General features: G+C 42.2%; 1 protein-coding gene across 6 annotated transcripts in view; it reads right to left on the reverse strand.

Moving 5' to 3' along the window:
* Window positions 1-25,017, reverse strand: part of CTNNA3 (catenin alpha 3) — an 896,431-nt gene that overhangs the window by 191,391 nt on the left and 680,023 nt on the right. For 5 of the 6 annotated variants that reach the window (XM_074958868.1, XM_074958864.1, XM_074958863.1 and 2 more), the window contains one exon: window positions 19,007-19,207. The exons of the other annotated variant lie outside the window; for it this stretch is intronic. In XM_074958868.1, coding sequence (XP_074814969.1) covers window positions 19,007-19,207 — 201 coding nt within the window. The remainder of the gene's footprint in view (window positions 1-19,006; window positions 19,208-25,017) is intronic. 6 annotated transcript variants of the gene reach the window in all.

A 25,017-nucleotide genomic window follows, 5' to 3' on the forward strand; every position in this document is an offset into this window, starting at 1 on the left:
ATGAGTGCAAATATCCTTCTGTTCTCAGAAGCAGCAAGATGCCTGGATATTTAAATTAATATTGTGCTTAACATAGGAACCTTTTAGAAAAGGTAAATAAGATACAGAGGTGGTGGCAGTATTGCTGTCTATGTGAGATTGTAATAAACATCAGATCGATTTAGACACTTTGGGGAACTGGGCAGCACAAAGGTAAATAAGATTTAACTTGTCTGTGTTTAAGGTAATGTGTACTGACAAATATAGTCAAAACATCTCAGATATGTAGAGGAAAAAGATGCAGGAGTTTTCATGGATAGTTCAAGTATGATGTGAAGCCAGCATACAGCAGCAATATGAAAAGCAAATAAATAAAATGATGGGGCGCATTTGAAAACAGCATAAAAACAAAATATATACGGGCAGATTCTGTGACACTGTGTCTCCTGAGACGTAACACAGAAGCAACATGCCAGGTGGAAAGGAGATGGGGGGTGGGGGAGCAGAGGCCCCAAGGTGACTTTAAGTCACCTTTGTGTCCTCTCACTTCTGGACTGCTGCATGAGAGAGTCTCTGGCACAAATCAGAGCTGCTACTTACAACAAACTAAAAATGGCTGTGTAATAGACCAGAAGCTCCACAGAGCTCTGAGCACCATGGGCACTGCCTCCTCTGACCTGCCTTCCTCGCAGATCTCTTACACTGTGGCCAGCAAGGAGGGTACTGTAGGGTTGATTATGCTGGCCCTATGCTCTTCCTGCACTGGGGAACTCTCCCCTGACCCATGATGGCTCCAGCAAAATCACTATGTGTTGCCAAAGCTGCATATACATGACAGAGCAGATACCAGAACTGGCCCTGGAGTGTGTTACATAGATATAATGATCAGTGGTACTTTCTACTTTCATATTTAGTTTTAGTCATGCCATGTAAAGAAATATGTAGTAGGGCAAATTAAAATGGCCCAGAGAAAGGATATGAAGGTTAAAGGTATGGTAGTACTTGAGCAGGATGGCAGCTTGAAAAACAGTAGTATTTAGCTTTAAAAGAGGGCACCTTTTGTTAGCAGGAAAAAAATCCTGTCTCATTATCTATGTTATGCTAGAACTCTGTCTCTCATGCATTTTGCTCTGTTGTTCATTCTGAACACAAATTTGAACATAAGCTAAATTGCAGCACTCTGAAGGTATTTGTAATCTCTCTTTCTTCACTCAATCATCAAATAAGATTCAACTGAAGTTGTCCACACCAACCCATAGCAGTTTTACTATATGTAAATTAAAAGAAAATAGTTAGTTGACAAGTAAATATTCATTCTGCATAGTTAAAGTCCCTGTTATGTTTTATGTATAACAAAATGTAGGTTTATGTTATGTTTATGTATAACATGTAGGTGTGAAGACCTCTGGTTTTTATCCACAGCCCACCTTGTGGAAACTCACTCAGCCAGATATTCCTTCTGGGACTCTTGGGATATTTACACAATATGAGCAAGTAGTTCTTACATCCTTTAAAGGTTTCAGAGTAACAGCCGTGTTAGTCTGTATTCGCAAAAAGAAAAGGAGTACTTGTGGCACCTTAGAGACTAACGAATTTATTTGAGCATGAGCTTTCGTGAGCTACAGCTCACTTCATCGGATGCATACTGTGGAAACTGCAGAAGACATTTGAAGTGAGCTGTAGCTCACGAAAGCTCATGCTCAAATAAATTCGTTAGTCTCTAAGGTGCCACAAGTACTCCTTTTCTTTTTACATCCTTTAAAGGCTGCATTATGCGCTCACCCGACCCTGTGTTTACAGACCTACATAGACCAATTTATTTATATAGCTATTCCTGATGAACTCAGCATTGTGGTCTGATCTGTACTCACCCCATTCCACCCAGGATGGCTAATACTTGGGTTGGCACTGTTTAACAAGTGGCACTCACCACCAGAGCACCCCTCATGCCAGGACACCATATTGCATGGATTCTTTTACTCTAGCACCCCTACTGCGTGTTCTGGTTCTGTAGCAGTCTGCACCTTCCATGGCCCGGTCCTTCTGCCAGATCACCTTTCAAGTTCATTCCCCTTCTAGGGTACAGAAAAGGCCAAATAGAAATAAAGTCTAATGGCCTTTATGCCAGGCCTCTGGCCCCCCTCTGGGACTATTCAGTCTTTCCCTCTTTCAGTCCTGAGGCTAGTACTGTCCACTCTTGCTGGGGAAGGAACCCGGGCCCACCCTCTCCTCTGGCTTCCAGCCCAGGGACCTGGGATAGCCAGCTAAGGGCAGCTCCTTACAATCCCATGCCGCTTCCCTGAGTTGCTCCTACCTTATCCTCGTTCATCAGCATCTCTCACAGGGCTGTGGACTCCACTATACCCACTCTAGAGTTCTGTTTCTTTGTACAGCTTCTTTCTAGCCAGCTACTGAGGCGCTTCCTCCAGGCCCCACGCAGCCTCTAGCAGCAGACCTTCTCTGCCTGAGCTGCAGCCTTTTATGCTAGCTGTTGCTAATTGGCTGCTTAGTCACAGCTGGAAAAGTAATTGCTCCATCTTTTAACTCTTTCCTGGCTCTCACACTGTGGGGTCTCAGTGGTCCGTGGGGTCCGTCACACACCTCCCCCATTGAGTCCTGAATATTACAAAGCCGTCAAGCTAAGGAGCCATGTATTCTGCATGGGGTCACAGGACATTGTCCATTAGGCACTAAGAGGTTGCAGTGGCACCATGAAGTTCAAAGGGCCTGTCCCTAAATTTGAAGAGACCCCAAGCAGTGGAGCCACAGTGGCAGCTCCAGTGCGGGGGAAGTAGCGGGTCTGAAAAGGACTCAACAGTCTCAGGTCGGGTTTGGGTTGGCTGTGCCTTGCTCAGGTTGGGGTCAGGCTTTAAAAATAGGCCTGAGCAGACCTCTTGCCTGCAGCTTCCATGGCTTCGCCCTCCAGCCAGGTCAGTTTTCAAGTTCGGTCTCCTTCCCGCGATATCAGAAAAGTCTAAGAAAGAAAACCCTAATGGCCTTTATACCAGGCCTTTGCCTCTGCCCCCCGGGGACTATTCAGGCTTTCCCTCTTTTGGTCCCGAGGCTTGTACTGTCCCCTCTTGCTAGGGAAGGGGAGAGGACACAGGCCCACTCTTTCATCTGGCTTTCAGCCCAGGGACCATATCTTTGGCAGCTAAAGGAGACTGTTTACAATCCCATACTGGTTCCCTGAGCTGCTCTGACCATTTCCCAGTTTGTCAGCATCTACCACAGAGCTGGAGATCCGTCTCCTTGTGAAGCTTTTTCTTAGCCCATAATTGAGGACCTTCCTCAGGGCCACTCCTCCATGCCTGCAGCCCTTCTCTGCCTGAGTTTCAGCCTTTTACGCCAGCTGTTGCTAACTGGACCCTTAGGGTAGGTCTTCCCTGTAATTAGAAACTGCAGTTGGCCCGCATCAGCTAACTCAGCCTTGCGGGGCTCGAGCTAAGGGGCAGTTTAATTGCACTGTAGACATTTGGGCTTGGGCTGGAGCTCAGGTTCTAGGACCCTGGGAGGTGGGAGGGTCCCAGAGCTCAGGCTGCAGCTTGAGTCCAAATGTCTACATGGCAACTAAACAGCCTCTTAGCATGATCCCCAGGATCCCAAGTGAGCTGGCACAGACTAGAGCAGGTTGTCTAGTTGCAGTGTAGACATACCCTTTGTGGCAGCAGGAGGAGTAATTGGTCGGTCTATTAACTCTTTCATGCCTGTCAAAGTGTGAAGCCTATATACCCCAACACACACTGACAAGGAGTGTTGCATCCAGGGAGTACAAGTACTGTAATTGCAGCTGCTACCCTGAATAGAGTTACAAAGTTAGAAAAGACTCTCTGCACCTTTCTGCCCATTGGCCCCGATTCAGGAAAACATCGCTAAACTGTTGAGAACATGCTTTGAACTGTTTTCCTGAATAGGGATGGACTTAGGCATGTGCTTAAATGTTTTCTTCAAGCTGGACCTCAGCCTTCATCTATCCCCAAACACATAAACACTCACACAAGTAGTCCACATATTCCACTATATGAAACCTATCAAATCACCCACAAAACATGTTAATTCTCTCAAAATTAACTATAACTCTTCTATGTAATCACAGTAGTGAAAGTACAAGATAACAGATCAGATGTTGGGGGAGTTTGTGCTTTTAGTTTTATTTTCCACTTTCAATAGCCTCAAATTTCACGAGAACAATAATGTTCCAATATGAAAGGTATGTGAAAGTTAAACAGCTTAGTCCAGACTATTACAGTGGCATTTTCAAAGGCAGTGAAGTCATGGAGCAGAGTTAGGCCAAGGCTAAATGCTTTTGAAAATCCCACAATACAATGTTAATTAGGTAGTTTACTTTACAGTAAGGCTTCAGTCCTCAGTTGCAGTGAAGTCAGTGGCAAAACTCCTATTCCTTTCAAAAGGCACATGAATGGGTCTTAAACATGCAGAGCCTTACTTTACCATAACACATCAGCCCCCCATAAATGGCCCTGCTTTACATTTTTCATTATTCATCCATTTGTACTTGCAGTTTCTAATACTATTGTTTATTTCCAAAGGGGAAACATGGCATGTTCTTGATTACCATTTGCATACCAGGACATTCTTTATGAAGTTCATAAAAGACAAAGGCAACAGAATTTAATAGCAAAAAACCCTGACTTTCATTTTTATTTGGATCCCAGAGAATTCATTTTGACACATCTGCCTGAAGCATATCTTCTGCAAATACAAAAATGGAAAACATTAAGTTCTCCTAAATAAGGTTTCCTACTGGAGGCTGAACTTCTTTGCAAAGCATGGCAAGAAATGAGGCCCGCTGTTCAGCACTATTAAGCAGTGAGTCTCTGCTCTCCTAAACATCAAACATACTGGGCACAGGAGCCAATACTATACTTTAAATGGAGTCTTGATTTTTTTCAGGTGGCTTCATCTTTTCCGGGACTAATTCATAACTGAACTGATTTTTGTTGTTGTTGTTAAAATATATCCAGATTCATTCCTTTGTAGAAGCTATAGGTGGCATAATATTGATTATGCTTTGAAAACAAAGAGAAAAAAATTCTTACCTATAATTTCTCACAATGAGGACATCTACCAATCCATAGGTCTTCTCCATCCATGTTGCAAAGGGAGGGCCATATTGTATGCTCATATTGGGGGAGGAGGTGTTGGCCCAAAGGCCACTCCTACAATAACAGTCCTTGTGCTTCCTGAGCTCTGGGGAGCACAGAGATTGCTTGATCCTGCTCCCTTTTCCAGAGCAAGGTGCCAAAAGGCTCAGGAAAAAGATGGAGGCCCTATGGAGCACAGCCATCTTATTCTGGAGAGTTATCTGCACCAACCTAATGGCAGTGGGAAATCCTTGCCTAGTATAGAGCCAGATATTGACTCTACAAAACCCCTCTTGGCTTAGGTGACTGTTACAGGTTGGTGCAATTTACAGCAGACCTGAGAGTGCTCTAAATCAGCCTCAGAGCTGAACTGGCTCCTAGCTGTCCCCAAAATAGGGAAGATGTGGAAAAGGAAGGTGACATAAAGCTACTTTTTCACCCCAACCTTTAGGAGCCTGACTACAGTTCTGGAAAACCAGAGGACTGAGCCCTCGAAGTAAAATATTTCCTCAATTGTAGAAGTAGGTCAGCTAGCTTTCAAGGTTATCCTCAGCCTTTTAAGCTCCAGACCATTAAGTTGAATATCCAGAAGGACAGGTCCTTTCTTCAAGAGATCCTCGTAAATAAAGATTCACCATGGACTAAAGACTGATGCTCACAACAACTGAAAGAACCCAGGATGCCATAGTTTGTAAAGGATGGCTATGTTCTTCAAGCCTTCCCTTGCTAGAATAGGGAAGTTTGGAAAGGTGTGTGGACATGTGTCTGACCAAAGATAAGAGAAAACTACAGTTCTCCAGGGTTGACTCTTCCAGTGACTGGAGCAAGGCTGTTGAATTTAGTTGTTGCCCCGAGCAGCAACAAGATTATCTTGTGAAAGGAACTACATCTTTGACATATGAATGAATGTTTTTTCAAATGATTCTTCAGGTAAAATAGCCCCACAACCATGGAACAAACTCCCACAGGAAATCAAAATGAGTCCAAATGTCATCACTGTTAGTGTGCCTCAAGGCATAGCTTTTTGAACTAACATTAACCCAACCAACTATGGCATAGGAGACCCAGCACAGAAAGAATCAACCACTTAGTGCTGAGAGGGGGAAACCTGAAAGGCTCCCAACAGGGGAGAGCCAGGAAAGCCTACAACTGTCTCTGTAACAAAGGCAACAAAATGGGATTGGGACTGAACCACTTCCTGCGTACATGGGGAGTCTCAACTCCAAATTTCTTCAGACTTCTCCCTCCATCTGCTACATTGATTCTCAAGAGCTATTAGTTTTTTCTGGATTGGTGGTTGCTTTGATGTATGAAAAATAAGAATTAACATAATTAAAAATTACTTAAACTGCTTCATATACAGGTTTTGGTGAACACTGATTCCCTTGCTGGTGATGCTATTCAATGGATAAAAACGTACATACGGTATAACCCAACTCTGGCTGATATCCACTGTAACTTTAAAAATATACAAATAACATATAAATCTGTTTTAGAGGGTTTGTTTGTTTGTTTGTTTACTTTCTAGAGCTGTTTGAAGACCGTGAAAGAACCACCCTAGCTAGGAAACCAGATAAAGATATCCTTGTTGCATTTTTTTTCTTCTGCTACAGGTATAAGGTTAAAGGTTGCTAAAGGTAGCAACCCAGGAATGGCAATACTCTTATCAATATAAGTGTGTGTTTGTACATTCAGGAAGCTTCAGCCGCATTAAAAATATCAAATTACAATGAAGCACAATATGGAAAAAAATGTAATATCCTTTTGCTGTCTCTTTAGAGCTTCCAGATTTGGTACATATTTTCAATTAAACTTAAGAAAAGGTTCTATTCAAATCTCTCAAGGGATTTGTGCACACCCTGTAGATCTGCCAACAATAAGGTATTTATTACTCATGTCTGCCTATGGAGAACTACAAAATATCAACTTTGCAGCGCTAATGATCTATTTTAATGGATTTTAAAAGATTTTGTATCTTACTAAACGTGAATTTTGTTCACCTAATGCAATATAAACTTTGCATCTCGCATAGTAAAAGACATGTTTCCCCTGAGCATTTTATACAATACCTTAAATAGTAAAATACTATTGTTACTACACAGGCCAGCAAAACACCATGGGTTTATCACTATTTAGGTTAATTACACACACAGTATTTTATCACCCATTCAAACAGGCAGCATTTCTTTGCGGCAACAAGAGATGTAATATTTGCAATATGCTCATAGTCTCTGTACAATATTTAAGCCATATATTAAGTTTACATTATATGAGCTAAGCATAAGTTCTTGGCACTATACTCACTATGCACTAAAATCATCTCGAATTAGTGAAACAGTTTTCAAACCATAGCTTCTTGAACTTTTTTGAGACAAACCAACAAAACTCTTCCTTTTGCTAAACTTCAGTGTTGTATGATCAGTTGTCATATGTACATTCCTGGATGAACTATGTAAAGTATATTTGTGTCTGCCATGTATTTACTCCCTCAAGGTGCTGAGCTACAGAGGATGCACCTTTAGCTCATTTGACGTAAACCTTTGATTTTCGAGCTGAAAGTCATTACATATTATTGTCCTGTTTGATAGCCCTGGATGGCAAGTGGAATCTTGAAAATGACACTGACGAATTCCCTGAGCTGGTCATTTCCAGTATTTTAACATGCAGGTGGGATTTCCCTAGCCAAATGAACATCATTCAGCCAAGTAAGAATTTTTAATTAGTGGCATAAGACTGAAAGCTACTTCCCTGATTTTAGCTAAGGTGATGATTTAGTCGCAGCCCATGACCTGTACATGACTTATATTAAAAACACCCACGATTAATTCTTGGAGGGGTGCACTGGGGCCACTGTGGGGGGCTTCTGGAGGGAGTGTGCTGATGGGGGGGGGTGCGCCGAGGGCCAGCCCGGGAGTGGTTGGGCAAGGAAACTGGGACCTGCGAGGGAATGGAGGCTGGGAGTCGGTGGGGGCTGAGAAACAGGAGGCTGGCAGGGAAACAGGTAGAAATCTTCTGAGGCATTACAGGACTGAGGATACCGGACTGGCTAGACAAGGAGACTGGGACAAGGAACCCAACGTTACGGGAAGCAGTGAGAAGGTAAACAGATTTGACCAGGAGCTGGGTTTGTGGAAAGAATTGGGATTGGCTGTGCAGAGACTGGGACAAGGGGCCAGGTTAGGAAGGAGGCTGGGTCAGGGTGCTGGGGAGGAGTAAATACCATCTGGTCTTGGTGACCTATTACTGTTTAAGGTATCAAGATGTTCCAAATCATCTCTACAGGCACCTCAATCTGGGTTAGTTAGTCTTTAGTGTGTAATATATATATAGTACTCCTTTAATTAAAAAGAATTATCATTAGAAGCAAAATCATTACTAGAGTTCTGATAGGAGTACTAAAACTCAACCACTTACAAATGAATGTTACCTAAGACAACTCAGTGGAAATTTGTAGAGTTTGTGCTATTGAGGGGAAAAATAGACCAAAAAATAGACCCTGCAAACAAATTAAGACAAGTATCTGACATCGTCAAATTAATTCAGTTTAAAGACATCGCCAGAGGATACTTCTAGTGTATCATGAGTGGAATCCGTGGATACGCTAGATTTTTGATTTATAAGCATAGGTTTTAAGGTCCAATAGGCATAGGGAAGAAAAAATTTGGAATAATGCATATAATCAGTGAACATTGGAAGGCAACACCTTGCAAATAAATGCTCGGGTAATTAGGTTGATAGATTTAATGGTAAATTGACAGCTATAATTTGCATTCATAATTAATCAAATCCTTTCCAAAAATACTCTTTGGTTTCTTTTCTATTATAGTTAGAAGCTGTCATTAGAAATATTCATGGTTTTGTGTAAACAGTGATGTTCCAGGATGCACACTTGTTGCACATGTGCTGTTACAAATATGTTGGTGCAATAGCTATGAACATTTTTGTAATGAACCCAGGTGAAATTTACCTGTTCTCAGGCATACTTCTGAAACTTGGAAGTTTGTGAAGATGTTTGTGATCCTTTTAGGTAAAAGTAGGCTGAATTTCAGACTAATTCTCTCCCTCTTCACAGGGCCAGGAAGGGATTTATTGTTTCAAGTAGGGACCATAGTAGATTCAGCAGTTTCATATACCTTCAGTCCCAAAACACAGTTTAGGCTGAGTGAAACTTTGGAGGAAATGTTGGGAATAGGAAAAACTCACAGGAGATGGCTATAAGTGAGCACAAAGATTAAATGACCCTTTCAGTCCCATAAATATGCCTCTTCTCATAAAGAGCCACATCACCCGCTTGCACAGAAATGTTCACATGGGCAGAGAGAGCAGAACATACAGTTCATCTTGCAGTCTTCTAAAAAGAGTCCCCTGAAAGGTTTTTGCTCACTTGGAGCTGGCTAAGGTGAGGTCTCACATCTCTTATGGAGCCTGGAAATCTAACTATGAGGGACCCCCTTAGAATCTGCAGGAGTTGTAATGCCAGTGACCAGTTCCCCCTGAGCCTGAGTAACAGATCTGGTGAGGACTTAACAGGAGTAAATACCAAAAGCAGCATTTATGCCAGCTAGAATATCCACTGGATGAACAGGAAATGGTAATGTTGTCTAGCAACTACTATACTCTTTCATCTTCACCCCCAAAACCCAGCAAAGCTACTTCCATGTCAAGCCTCAGAGGAAGTCATTTATTAGGTAGCAATGGGGACAGACATGGTGCCATAGATGTGGCATTCCTCTGTTATAGATGGGGAGGGGGAGTTGTGCCTACATAGCATCTGTCTATCTTAGCATCACAGGGCCAGATTTTCAAAAGAACTCAGGGCCACATTTCCAAATGCTCGGCACCTACAATTGGGCCAGATTTTCAAAAGTGCTCAGTACCCAACAGCTCCCATTGTGATGGTAACAGACAGATTTTCACCCAATATGTTGAGCTCTTTGGAAAATCTGTCCACTTATTTTGGTTGCTACATGGAAATTGAGCCATTCTGAAAATCTGGTTTTGATTATAGGTGCTGGATTCTTTTAAAATCTGAAACTAAGTGAAATAGTGGAAGGGATACTCTTGCCCAATGTTCCCAGCATGCATTTAGCCCACTGAAGACAGATCTTACCCAAGCTTGGAAAACTTCAGAAACAACTTTAATTTTGAAAAAATTAGATGCTTTGTTTTCATGAGATACATGTTACAAATGGCAAAAACATAAAGAGACTGAATGGTCTCTGGTAAAACCTAAATTAGGAAAAAAGGTCATTCTAGTTTTTTAGTGCCATGTCCATTACAGTAAATAACTTGCAATAACTGAAATAACAATTTCATCAAGGAAAGGTATGTTTCATGGTAGACTGTTGACATTTAAAGGTAAGCAGGAGAAAAAATACGATGTGATACACAAAATAAAAAATTGAAATTCTTAATTATAGTTAAATACCAGTGAAAACGCATCACTGTCAGCTGCAAAACAGATCTCTTCCGAATGGCACCAGCCAAATATTGAGTATAAACTTAAGATGATTCAAGTAACACTAAATATAAGATCTACTTGTCAATTCTGTACATTTTCTACACCATCTGTGTTGCTGTATATTATTTCCCAAAGTTCATTGCTGTACCTTGTAATATTTATTAAGCAAAGGGAACTAGAAGTCTCCTTAAGGATCTGATGCACAGCACAGTGAAGTCATTCCATTGACTTCCACAGGCTTTGAATCAAGTGCTACATTATGAAGATTGAGAACTAATGTGCATAACAGAAACTTCTCGTAACTGAAATGTCAATATAGATGGACAAACTACAAAGGAAAGAGGGAGAACAGAAGGAAGAGGTGGATGAGCAGCTCTATATAGTAATGATGTTTACGAAGCAAGGAAGTGAACATCTGAAGTCAGTGGAGAGCTATTAATTTGCTCAGAATTAAGCATGTGCTTGGTTGCTTTGCTGGGCTGGGGGCAGAGTGCTATAGAAACATGGGGACCTTCCCGTCATAAAGAAGATGGTGATCAATTGTTCTCCATGTCTGCTGAAGGTAGGACAAGAATTAATGGGCTTACTCTGCAGCAGGGGAGATTTAGGTGAGATATTAGGGAAAATGTACTAACTATAAAGGTAATTTAGTTCTGGAATAGGCTTCCAAGGGACGTTGTGAAATCCCCATCCTTGAAGGTTTCTAAGAATAGGTTGGACAAAACATCAGTCAGGGATGGTCTAGGTTTATTTGGTCCTGCCTTGGTGCAGAAGGATGGACTCTCAAGGTCCCTTTCAGTCCTGTATGTCTATGATTCCATGCTTCTGTAGAGTGTAGGTCAAGTTTACCACTGAGTATGGGCTTTACAATATTTGTTGATGGGTTGTTGTGGTTTTTTTAATTTTATTTCTGTGTAGTTGTTAGAAATGATTAGCTCACAAGATAAAACAAATACTTTCCATTTTTAGAGACCAAGGTCAGTGAGCAAGTACTAAATGGTTACAATGAGAGGTCTGCCAATAGATCAGTTAAGTAATGCTAAGCAGGCATAAGTAGCAGAGAAAGACCTTTTTGAAAAGATACCAGATGAAGTTCAGAAAGAAAAGGGTAGAGTGAGGTCAGTAATCAAGGAGTTGTGAACGTTTGTGGAGAACTGAGACAAAAGCCTTGAATTGGCACTGGATGTTACTTGGAGCTAGTGGAAGGCAGAGAGCATTGGAATGATGTGCTCAGAGTGGCTCGTCTTGCTAAAGAGCCAGACTTGTCCTGCGCAATTGGGAGTCTCTGTGTTGTTGCTGCAAAAATGCTGTAGGGACGTGAAAGAACTATGAATCACTGAGATTATCCTCAACTGAGAGGGGAGACAACTCCTAGCAAGCTGAAGATGGAAGGCATTTCTTGCCACTGTCACTACATGGTCATCCAGGCTTACTTATGACAGAAGCAGAACCCTAGAACTTCAAACCACTGTGACAAATGAGGGGCAGACCACCTTGAAACATTTCCCACTCCCCACCAGCATCTCTCTGGTCTGTCTTTTGTGAAATCTTTGTGAGGGTGCTTGTTGCATCACTTCGAAAGTAGATATAAAGCTGGATGTCATCAATGTATTGTGGCATCTCAACCACACTAAGTGCTCTCATAGATGACAGAAGAGAAGGGAGAACAGGATAGAGAGACTGTGTGAGTGAGGGTTAGTTTCCCCTCATCATTCTCTAGGTCCTGTTTGAGAGGAATGAAACAAAAAATTGTTCTTCATTTTCTCCAGCTCTGCCATATAAGGGGTTAGGTCATTAACACTTTCTAATCTATTGTGTTGAAAACTGTTAAAATTTTAAGTGAATAAGCTCTTACCCTCATACTTGGGCTCCTGTGTTCTTGTGTTTGGCACTAGTTTAAATAGCCTTTTTGCAGAAGGTTTGCCATCATCTGCATCTTTTTAACTCCCTTCAGAATTTTATATTCACTGGTGAGTTTTTTTCTAAGCTACTATCTTCCAAAGAGTAGTGTCTCTAAGCTTTTTGAATGCTTAAAGATCCTTTAGTGGATGTGTGATGTCAGCTGCCTTTTGATACATAATATTTCCATAATATCCTTTCCAAAATGAGCAGGAAAGTGTACAGATTTCCAAATGTGCTTTCACTCATCCTGTATACAGAACAAAAATAATTTCCTCTGTCTTCTATTTTATACCTCAGGTTATATATCAGTGTTTTCTTTTATTTTATTACCGCTATTTAGCTCTGTGTCAAAGATTTGAGAGTTTTACTATGTCCAGATCCCTTTCTTGCTAGTACTGTGAACCACAGCTCTTCCTCTCACTTTTATTTACTTTTTATTCTAGTGTCTGTATATTTGTCTATATTCTGTTACACACTGTAGGGCATTTACTTTCTCTTATTTCTACTTTATACAAGTTATTCTTAACTGTATCACACTTTCTATTTACAGTGCTTCTCCATCCCAGTTTTGCAAAACCAAAACATTTTGTCATCACTCAAAATATTCCTCCTTTCAGGAGAGTCAGGTGTAAAGTGAACAAAATCAGTACTAAAACTGATACCACAAAGGGGGTGCTGCTATGTACAGACGTGCAGTTGTCATCTTCGGCACAGTGAACACTGATGCACATGAAGTGAATATTGATTTTTTTCCACCAGGTTTGTGAAAAAGGTGGTGGTGGTGGTGGGAAATCATTGTTTCTGTTTCCAAGTGCTGTGCAAAACTTCCCAGATCTACGCAGGGTACAGTCAGGGTTAAAATAAAGGGTAATGGGGAAAGCATCTCTTGGCAGAGACGGTGGTTTCTCCAATTTTCTGAAACCTTCAAACAAACTTGGTCCAGACGACAGCTGAAGACTAAAGTTGTTTTTATTTTATCTAAATCAGTCTATCTATAACTGTCTCTAGGAATGCTAACATCCTAGCAGAGCTTCTTTACAAAACTGACTGAAAATTAGAACTGGACTAATGCACATATGATTCTGACAGGTGTGTCTGGAGAGGAAAGAAACTATTGGCACCATCCCCTGAAAGAGTTGCCAGTAAAAGGCCAGATCTGGATCCTTTAGCATGATGGGTTGGGAGCTACACGGGTTTCCCCCGCTAATCTAATCCTATGGACCCTTAGTCTACATATAATTTGCATATACACAGTTATTGGCCCCATCTCTCAGGAAGGACCACAAAATGGTAGGTGAATAGTCCAAGACCTGTAATCATGCTGTTCAGTCCGCTCTTTCCATAGATTTTGAAGTAAAAAGTAGTGAATATTTTTTTAAATTCTAATTCGCAGTAAATACTTGGCCAATTGGCCCTAGTACATTTACAGTAAGTATACTTTTACAGTCAAAATATCGTATAATAAAATCTTTGTCTGCCTCAAACATCCACCCACCAGTAAATAACAATCCAAAGAATACTCTTCAAATCCTGCCCAAAAAATCTTCAACCTCCTATGAAGTGATTATATTAGTGGCATGCTAAGCCCAGCTTTGTTGCTAGGAAGGAACTCCTCCAGCGAAAGAAACGTCTCTACAAGAGGCTGGAGAAACAGAGGGGGTGATTAAATGTAAGGGGTGCTGATTGTGCTGTACACACTGTGCACAACACACTTCAAATGGTGACTAACTGCCAATAGACATAAAAGCGATTGTCAGTTAGATTTAGTTACTTTCATTTTTCTGCAGCCAGAACGGAAGGCTGAAAAAGTTCCAGGATAGTCTTTTTAATGTGGGTCAGAATTTACAAAGCCTGGCCACAGTAATAGCTGTGTCTAACCCCTGGTACAGAAAGAATGCTGTGTTTCTCAAAGGTTTTGATGTACCAGGCCTAAGAAAGAAAACAACTCACGTACAATGGATGAAGATTTGTAATATCGAATAAAAATGGCCTCTCTCCACAAACTATCAAGAGCAGAATCTCTGTAGGCTTTCCTAGGCACAAATGCTTCCATGGAAATAATTGCCAGCAAAGATTAATATGAGAGGGCAACAAAAGCAAAATACAGGTAAACACAAGAACGGGTATGTTGCTGTTCAGAAGTCATTTGGACCACTGCTGTGAATCCTGTGAATGGGCTCTTGGAAAAATAAACATAGACTTAAGAGCAAACTTTATAACAAACAATTCTGCTGAAAAATGGATACAGTACCAAAGGCCTAAAACATTTATTCCTGCATCTACCTTAATGTATCACATTAAATCAAACAGATTGATTGTACAGGGTGTATTGGAGTGCTTCAGCTCCTTCGTGCTATGTTTTTGTACTTTTGTATTTCAGATAAGTTCTCTCCACCAGCACTTTGGACACTTGCACAGCTCAGAGAGGTATTTGCACTTCTTTATAAAAATACTAAAACTGTTAGCACTAAATATTGTTTAAAAAGTAAACACGCACACTAAAGATGGTACAAGAAGTTCTGTTGATTTTGAATTGTTTTAAGAATTGTACAAAACTAGGTGTTTTTATGTTTGTAAAACTGTATACAGTCACTTACGAAATGGAGTGTGAATCTAAATTTTAAAAGTTTTTAATTATCCAATGAAAATATGAAGCCTCTAATAAAAACGTGTCTTAAGAATATAAGAATGGCTCTACTGGGTCAGACCAAAGGTCCATCTAGCCCAGTATACTGTCTTCCAACAGTGGCCAGTGCCAGGTGCCCCAGAGGGAATGAACAGTTAGCTGTAGATTCCAAAGCATCTTTTGAGTTCTTTGCAACTTACAGTGGACATTGGTTGAGTTTTGGACATTGCTCTGATAGGATGTGCTGCCACCAACTCAGAAAGGGTAGTGATAGGACTGAATGTAAAGATTCCTGACAGCCTCTAACAGAAGGACATTGGACTCTCTGGTTGCTAAACCCTTCCAAGGACTACAGAGAAGGCATGTTCTCCCAGATTTCCATCCAGTAGAACAAAACTGAAAGAGAAAGAGGATTGCTAGTACTTTATAAGGCTTTCTGTAGATCTACTCAAAGAGGTTTTAAATGAGTTCATAGAACCATAGAATATCAGGGTTGGAAGAGACCTCAGGAGGTCATCTAGTCCAACCCCCGGCTCAAAGCAGGACCAATCCCCAATTTTTGCCCCAGATCCCTAAATGGCCCCCTCAGAGATTGAACTCAAAACCCTGGGTTTAGCAGGCCAACACTCAAACCACTGAGCTATCCCTCCCCCTCTGTGGAGTCAAATGAGTCCATTGATTTTACTGTGAAATAGCATATCTACTCTCATAACAATAATTTGTATATTGTCCTACATACAAATGTGTTTCCTTGGCTAACACTGTAAATAGTGTTCCTGCTTATTTTTTGTACACCTAGTATGTTAGCATAAAGTAATAAATATTTCTATTCACCTTACCCTTGTGTCTGATTATTCATAGTTATTCAGACAGTATTAATAACAGGGAAAAGATGGGCCTAACAGTGATCTGCCATCGGAAACATGCTTCATTTGCACTAGATATAGAGGAAGCAGAGAGATCACTACGTTGCCCGGGGTAATTTATGCAAACTAAATTAGCAGCCAATGGCAGCATAAATACAAATAACTTCTAAGTAAAAACCCACCTGGTTATTGGCTGGTTTTTGCTTGAAGGACCCCACAATGACAATGCTTATTGGGGCAAATTCTGAGTGATTTTGAGCACCTGCCATTTCCACTGAAGTCAAAGTGGGAAAACAACCTCTCAGGATTTCATATTTGTTCACTGAAGAATGTACAAATAATGATAACAATGAAAAATGTATGTTCCTTCTTTTCACTCTTACTGAATAATTTAGGGATATTGGATTCTGATGTTCAATATATTACAAAGAAATTCAGACTCATGACACTGTGCCCAACGTGCCTTGACACAAACCACATTTTCCAACAAAAAAGGCTGTTTTTCTTCCTGTCTGTCTTAGATACACCAATTTAGGGATATATTCCGTCACTGCAGTGCAACAGAACAGAAATCAGTATCAGTTCCCACAGTGTTTAAACACTACCCATCCACAAGGAGGAAGGGCTGAGATTGTACCAGAAAACAGACAGCTGTGCTTCTCTATAGCTCATTTATTCGGTTATTTGTCTTTGTTGTTTCATTTAAGAGGTAATGAGAAAAGTGTGTTGTTCTACAATTTCTTAGGCTTTCTCCTCATCAAAATGTCAGAGGGAAAACAAAGGCTATGTTTATTTCAAGCTCTATACATCATCATACCCACTTTTTGCAACTTCTTGGGACCTCAGTCTACTCCTGTTCCCAATGTATGCAGCTCCAACTTGGACCTATTTGAGCTGACTGACTCTAAGAATGAGCTCATACAAAATGCCCCTCATTTCTTGAATGTACACTAAGTGAATGTCAGTCAAGCTTAACACATTGAAGACTTGTTTAGGAAACTCTGCTGATGGATGTAGGCTTTAGACATCAACATTTATATAATTAAAGGTTATATTCGAAAGCAGTCTGCACTCACCAGAAAACTGGATAAGGGCAATTTGGTAAGAGGTTGGCTCTTGAAATCAAATCTAGTCAAAGAACACACAAGTCCTGGGAGTTCCTTTTGATTTGGTGTCTTTTATAGAAGACAAAGGCTTTTCCGTTTAAAAGGTAGATATTAAGGATCCAGTTTACATCCAACAGACTTACAGGGTCCTAGTGAAGTGATGGTAGAAATAGGGGGAAGGAGGAAAGGCTGAACATTCAATTTACTTTCCCCTTATGAAACTTTGCTCACCACAACTGCATGTGATGGCCCCTTTGTCTGGCTGATTGGGACAAAAAATGCTGTTACCCTGTAAGGGCTCTCTCTGCAATTGATGGCAGAGGGGCAAGATTTACCTGGGCAGGGCAAGGAGGAACAGGAAGTTGCTGGACCACGTTGGGGTAGGGGGGGACACTGCCCTTCCCAATGACTTTGGTAGGGTATTTATAACCCAGGCAGTTCCAGAGAAGCCCTATCTCACTGGGATCAGGCTGCCAATACTCCTCATCACATCCATGGAATCAGAGTAGAACTGGGCTTCTTTATGATCTGCTGTGCATGTTAAGCTAATTGCCCTCTTTCCCTGGAGGCTGGTAAGGATTTTTTTTCCCTTGCTGCCAGATTGGCTGAGGCAGTGTAGGTTCTTTCACCTTCTCCACAGTGGGTCAGGGACCTGGTGGGGTGGGCAGAGAGGTTAAGTTAAAATGTAATGACTCAGTAATGTAAAACATGTAGCAGACATCCAGTGCAGGTATTCATTACAGAAGGGATATGGTGATCAGATAAAATGGATTAGAAGAGGATTTTGAGGAAAGCATCTAGTAAGGAAGATGGGGAAGGGAGTTCAGGGCTCCTAGTATCTGCGACAGCGTGGAGCCAACCCCCACCCACTTCCATTTCAGTCCCCTTAACCCTTATATGAGGTGTTGGGCGGCAGAGTCCCAGCAATAGGCCCAGGTTGGAAAGGGAGAGGGCTGGCAGCAGCTCCCCAAACAGGTGGGAATGGTTAAGGAAATAATGATGACCTGCACTGTACACTATATTGCCAGGTACACCCAGATATTTTGGGTGAATAAAGCTGCAGCCTAATTAAACCACATCCATTGCCTCCTGCTTTTCTTCCAGCATGGCTGGACAAATTATGGAATTTTGTAAGCCTCAAAGGCACCATGTAGGGTAAAATACTTTGTACATTTGTTTTTCATCAATCTTAAATCAGCCTTGAAAGTAGATACTGTAGAAAGTGTTGTGCAACAAAGCAATTTAAACTCTTTTATCAATACGGTGGCTTCATCTTCTATTCTTTGACAGGCCCAGCTGAGGATCATATATAAAGGAATTAATAATATATTCTCTCCACTGGATGCACAGGGATCAGACTTTGCATAGCAAAGGAGAAGTGGATATTTAACCATAGTTAATATTCTCTTTTCATTTCATATAACCATAGATACAACGTGTGATCACAAAAGGGATTGTTCTTCTCTTTTTGAAAAACTTTCAACTTTCCTATAACTAAAAGGTGCTCCTGCTACACTTGGAGCTCATATTGCTAAGAACTAAAAATATACTTGTTGCTAACACTAAGGGCTTCATTTATACTGCACACAGATTATAAAAGCAAACCTGGGATATCAATGACTTTGTCACGAATATGTTTAAGAAATACGAGGCGGCTGGCAGAACACGGCTAAAAATTGTTGCTTCACTCGTCACAAGCTGGCTAGATGGTACCACTTGGATTTATATAAATAATGGTGAAAAGGATTTCTGGTAGGCTAACAATATTTTTACATAGATTCAATTTTTAAAGTTGTATGCTGTAATCACAAAAAGATACTGTGTTTGTTGAGAGGAGATAACAGAACCCAAGACAAAGTTGGTGTTAACTCATTAGATCATGGAGTTATTCTATTTTAAATCAGTAGCACAAACAGCGTATAACAGAAAAGGAATTAAATTGGTTTTAAATCCAGACTTACCAGTATTTGTCAGATATTGAACATTTTTCATCACTCCTCCAGTGTAAACCCCAGACTCATAACTATCCATTTCACCAGAGACAACATGAGCCACCCTTGCAGCACGCCCTCGGATGGCACCTGCTGCACGATCTAAATCATCAGCATCCTGTTCTCTCAGTGCAAGGATGCACTTGTTTACATCCTCCAGAATGTGGCCTTCTGTGAACAAAATAATAGCTACTTTTTAGATTTGATTCCTTTAGCTGTGATTCCACTCAGATAAAGTCCAACAATGAGTTCATGCTTTCTTGCCAATTCGGAGATAGTGCACAACACTTACCTAGGCATAAGACTCCAGCTTTTCCTTCTCTTGTGACACCTGATACTTTTCATTTGATATGGTTAAAACTGTTCATTGGCATTCCAGTAGTATTCCCCCTTTCAGCTGTATGTGCAATATGGTTCCATTTGCTGAGATAGCAATGCAGTAAGGAGTCAGGAATAGTTACAAAGGCCCAAATCTTCAAAGGCATTTAGGAGCCTAACTCCCATCGAAATAAATGGACGCTAAGCATCTAAATACCATTGAGGGTCTGGACCTAAATGTCTAAAAACATGAAGGTGTCCTGTGTAAACGTCTATGGCAAAGTGCTTTATAAAGAGATAAATTGTGTATCTATAAGAATTGCCATAACTGAATTAATCTTTTCCATGTTCATGGAAATAGGACCATCAGCTTTAAACAATATCTATGCTGATGACTTACAAAATTCTCTGCAGGCTAAGCATATCTGGCTATTTCTCCATATTTTCCTATATTGCTTGCTGGCAGCTCAAATATAACAATAATAAAACTGAACTCCCTATTTTGCCTTCCAAACTTTTTCCCCTTCCTACTTCCACTAATAGCCTAGGTGTCATTTTTGATTCCTTCCTCTGCTTCTCCTTCCACATGCATGCTAGTACCAAAGCTTGCTATTTCATTCTCCACAAAATATCCAATCTATCAAGAAAAAAACCACAAAACCATTTTTGCATTTCCATGAGTTTGTCCCTGAGATCTCATCTCAATTGATCATCTCCATTTCCTGCTAGGTTAAATATGTTCGGTCTTCAAACAAGATAATGAGTCACCTTGGTTATAATCATGTCTTCTGTGATGAGACTGTGAAATGCTTATTTGGTTAGGCACTTAGCAGATGCTTCTTTAACTACCAGATGTTTCCTTAACTCACTTCACAAAATGTTGATGGGTCCTCATGAATGTTAAATATCGACTATATGTGAAAGGTAGCAATTACTGTGCTGTATACTTATTTTTGTAGTGTTATGGAGTGATTATCCTATTTTACTGTGTCTACTTACCCTTTTTGTTATATGCTGATTTTGTATGTTTTTATTTTGTTTGAGCCTTTTACTGGGATGGTCATCTTCACCCCCAAGCCATTATTTGGTTCAAACCTTAATGCCAAAGGAATTTTTTGACTTTCAAAGGGGCTGTGTATATTTCTGCACTGTATCCTCTATCTTTAGAAACCTGTCCCTAAGTGTTTAATTCTTTGTGCCATGGATTCCAAGCTTCTTGGAAATGTATATATTATATAGAGGGATATATTATTATCTATACAGATGTGTAATCTAATACCTGATTACAGTATGGGAAACAGCTACCCTCCTTGACAGTTTCCATTTATATAATTAATTATGTTTATGATTTTTTGTACCAAGGTATATTTATGTTTTATAGACAACTTTTGATTCTGATCTAAAAATAATGATACAATTAGAGAAGGGGGTGACTTGCAAAGCTCTTCATACAGAAAAGTAAGATTTTTCTTTTTTAATTCAAGGGCCTCAGAGCTCTCACCTGCCAATTAAGACACTGATTCAGCAAGGTGCTTAAGCATATGGCTAACTTTAAGCATGATCGTAGTCTCACTGACTCCAGTGGAAATACTCATGTGCATAACGGTAAGTATGTGCTTAACTAATGTACTTAATTGGGGCATTGAAGAAATAGATGATTACTCATGATGGGAAAAATGTCTACTATTTTCTTCAGATAAAATAAACGGTTCTTAAAAGTCACAGATAACATGTTTATTGACCTTCTACCCTAGAAGTTTCTTTCATATACATCTTGTTATTGAATTACCTCATTTCATACACAGACCTAAAATGAACCCTGTTTCTCCATTCAGATGTATTGTAAAATAACATCAGTAAGCCCTGGTCTACACTAGGACTTTAGGTCGAATTTAGCAGCTTTAAATCGATGTAAACCTGCACCCGTCCACACGATGAAGCCCTTTATTTCGACTTAAAGGGCTCTTAAAATCGATTTCCTTACTCCACCCCTGACAAGTGGATTAGCGCTTAAATCGGCCTTGCCGGGTCGAATTTGGGGTACTGTGGACACAATTTGACGGTATTGGCCTCCGGGAGCTATCCCAGAGTGCTCCATTTTGACCGCTCTGGACAGCACTCTCAACTCAGATGCACTGGCCAGGTAGACAGGAAAAGAACCACGAACTTTTGAATCTCATTTCCTGTTTGGCCAGCGTGGCAAGCTGCAGGTGACCATGCAGAGCTCATCAGCAGAGGTGACCATGATGGAGTCTCAGAATCGCAAAAGAGCTCCAGCATGGACCGAACGGGAGGTACGGGATCTGATCGCTGTATGGGGAGAGGAATCCGTGCTATCAGAACTCCGTTCCAGTTTTCGAAATGCCAAAACCTTTGTCAAGATCTCCCAGGCCATGAAGGACAGAGGCCATAACAGGGACCCGAAGCAGTGCCGCGTGAAACTGAAGGAGCTGAGGCAAGCCTACCAGAAAACCAGAGAGGCGAACGGCTGCTCCGGGTCAGAGCCCCAAACATGCCGCTTCTATGATGAGCTGCATGCCATTTTAGGGGGTTCAGCCACCACTACCCCAGCCGTGTTGTTTGACTCCTTCAATGGAGATGGAGGCAATACGGAAGCAGGTTTTGGGGACGAAGAAGATGATGATGATGACGAGGTTGTAGATAGCTCACAGCAAGCAAGCGGAGAAACCGGTTTTCCCGACAGCCAGGAACTGTTTCTCACCCTGGACCTGGAGCCAGTACCCCCTGAACCCACCCAAGGCTGCCTCCTGGACCCAGCAGGCGGAGAAGGGACCTCCGGTGAGTGTACCTTTTAAAATACTATACATGGTTTAAAAGCAAGCATGTGAAAGGATTACTTTGCCCTGGCATTCGCGGCTCTCCTGGATATACTCCCAAAGCCTTTGCAAAAGGTTTCTGGGGAGGGCAGACTTATTGCGTCCTTCATGGTAGGACACTTTACCACTCCAGGCCAGTAACACGTACTCGGGAATCATTGTACAACAAAGCATTGCAGTGTATGTTTGCTGGCGTTCAAGCAACATCCGTTCGTGTGTTATCCTCAGGAGAGTGAGATATAATCCATGGTCACCTGGTTGAAATAGGGTGCTTTTCTTCAGGGGACACTCAGAGGAGCCCATTCCTGCTGGGCTGTTTGCCTGCGGCTGAACAGAAATGTTCCCCGCTGTTAGCCACAGGGAGGGGGGTGGGTTGAGGGGGTAGCCACGCGGTGGGGGGAGGCAAAATGTGACCTTGTAACGAAAGCACATGTGCTATGTATGTAATGTTAACAGCAAGGTTTACCCTGAAAGAGTGTAGCCAGTGTTTTATAAAATGTGTCTTTTTAAATACCGCTGTCCCTTTTCTTTTCTCCACCAGCTGCATGTGTTTCAATGATCACAGGATCTTCTCCTTCCCAGAGGCTAGTGAAGATTAGAAAGAAAAAAAAACGCACTCGAGATGAAATGTTCTCCGAGCTCATGCTGTCCTCCCACACTGACAGAGCACAGACGAATGCGTGGAGGCAAATAATGTCAGACTGCAGGAAAGCACAAAATGACCAGGAGGAGAGGTGGCGGGCTGAAGAGAGTAAGTGGCGGGCTGAAGAGAGTAAGTGGCGGGCTGAAGAGAGGGCTGAAGCTCAAATGTGGCGGCAGCGTGATGAGAGGAGGCAGGATTCAATGCTGAGGCTGCTGGAGGACCAAACCAGTATGCTCCAGTGTATGGTTGAGCTGCAGCAAAGGCAGCTGGAGCACAGACTGCCACTACAGCCCCTGTGTAACCAACCGCCCTCCTCCCCAAGTTCCATAGCCTCCACACCCAGACGCCCAAGAACGCGGTGGGGTGGCCACCGGCCAACCAGCCACTCCACCACAGAGGATTGCCCAAAAAAAAAGAAGGCTGTCATTCAATAAATTTTAAAGTTGTAAACTTTTAAAGTGCTGTGTGGCATTTTCCTTCCCTCCTCCACCACCCCTCCTGGACTACCTTGGTAATCATCCCCCTATTTGTGTGATGAATGAATAAAGAATGCATGAATGTGAAGCAACAATGACTTTATTGCCTCTGCAAGAGGTGATCAAAGGGAGGAGGGGAGGGTGGTTAGCTTACAAGGAAGTAGAGTGAACCAAGGGGCGGGGGGTTTCATCAAGGAGAAACAAACAGAACTTTCACACCGTAGCCTGGCCAGTCATGAAACTGGTTTTCAAAGCCTCTCTGATGCGTACCGCACCCTCCTGTGCTCTTCTAACCGCCCTGGTGTCTGGCTGCGCGTAACCAGCAGCCAGGCGATTTGCCTCAACCTCCCACCCCGCCATAAACGTCTCCCCCTTACTCTCACAGATATTGTGGAGCACACAGCAAGCAGTAATAACAGTGGGAATATTGGTTTCGCTGAGGTCTAAGCGAGTCAGTAAACTGCGCCAGCGCGCCTTTAAACGTCCAAATGCACATTCTACCACCATTCTGCACTTGCTCAGCCTGTAGTTGAACAGCTCCTGACTGCTGCCCAGGCTGCCTGTGTACGGCTTCATGAGCCATGGCATTAAGGGGTAGGCTGGGTCCCCAAGGATACATATAGGCATTTCAACATCACCAACAGTTATTTTCTGGTCTGGGAATAAAGTCCCTTCTTGAAGCTTTTGAAACAGACCAGAGTTCCTGAAGATGCGAGCGTCATGTACCTTTCCCGGCCATCCCACGTTGATGTTGGTGAAACGTCCCTTGTGATCCACCAGAGCTTGCAGCACTATTGAAAAGTACCCCTTGCGGTTTATGTACTCGCCGGCTTAGTGCTCCGGTGCCAAGATAGGGATATGGGTTCCGTCTGTGGCCCCACCACAGTTAGGGAATCCCATTGCAGCAAAGCCATCTACTATGACCTGCACATTTCCCAGGGTCACTACCCTTGATATCAGCAGATCTTTGATTGCGTGGGCTACTTGCATCACAGCAGCCCCCACAGTAGATTTGCCCACTCCAAATTGATTCCCAACTGACCGGTAGCTGTCTGGCGTTGCAAGCTTCCACAGGGCTATCGCCACTCGCTTCTCAACTGTGAGGGCTGCTCTCATCTTGGTATTCATGCGCTTCAGGGCAGGGGAAAGCAAGTCACAAAGTTCCATGAAAGTGCCCTTACGCATGCGAAAGTTTCGCAGCCACTGGGAATCGTCCCAGACCTGCAACACTATGCGGTCCCACCAGTCTGTACTTGTTTCCCGAGCCCAGATTCGGCGTTCCACAGCATGAACCTGCCCCATTAGCACCATTATGCATGCATTGGCAGGGCCCATGCTTTCAGAGAAATCTGTGTCCATGTCCTGATCACTCACGTGACCGCGCTGACGTCGCCTCCTCGCCCGGTAGCGCTTTGCCAGGTTCTGGTGCTGCATATACTGCTGGATAATGCGTGTGGTGTTTAATGTGCTCCTAATTGCCAAAGTGAGCTGAGCGGACTCCATGCTTGCCTTGGTATGGCGTCCGCACAGAAAAAAGGCGCGGAATGATTGTCTGCCGTTGCTCTGACGGAGGGAGGGGCGACTGACGACACGGCTTACAGGGTTGGCTTCAGGAGGCTAAAATCCACAAAGGGGGTGGCTTTACATCAAGGAGTAGTTCAGGCAGGACTTCACGGAGGGTTCCAATAAGAAATGGTGCACCTAAGT

This window comes from Natator depressus, chromosome 7, assembly GCF_965152275.1.
Source record: "Natator depressus isolate rNatDep1 chromosome 7, rNatDep2.hap1, whole genome shotgun sequence".
NCBI lineage: Eukaryota > Metazoa > Chordata > Testudines > Cheloniidae > Natator > Natator depressus.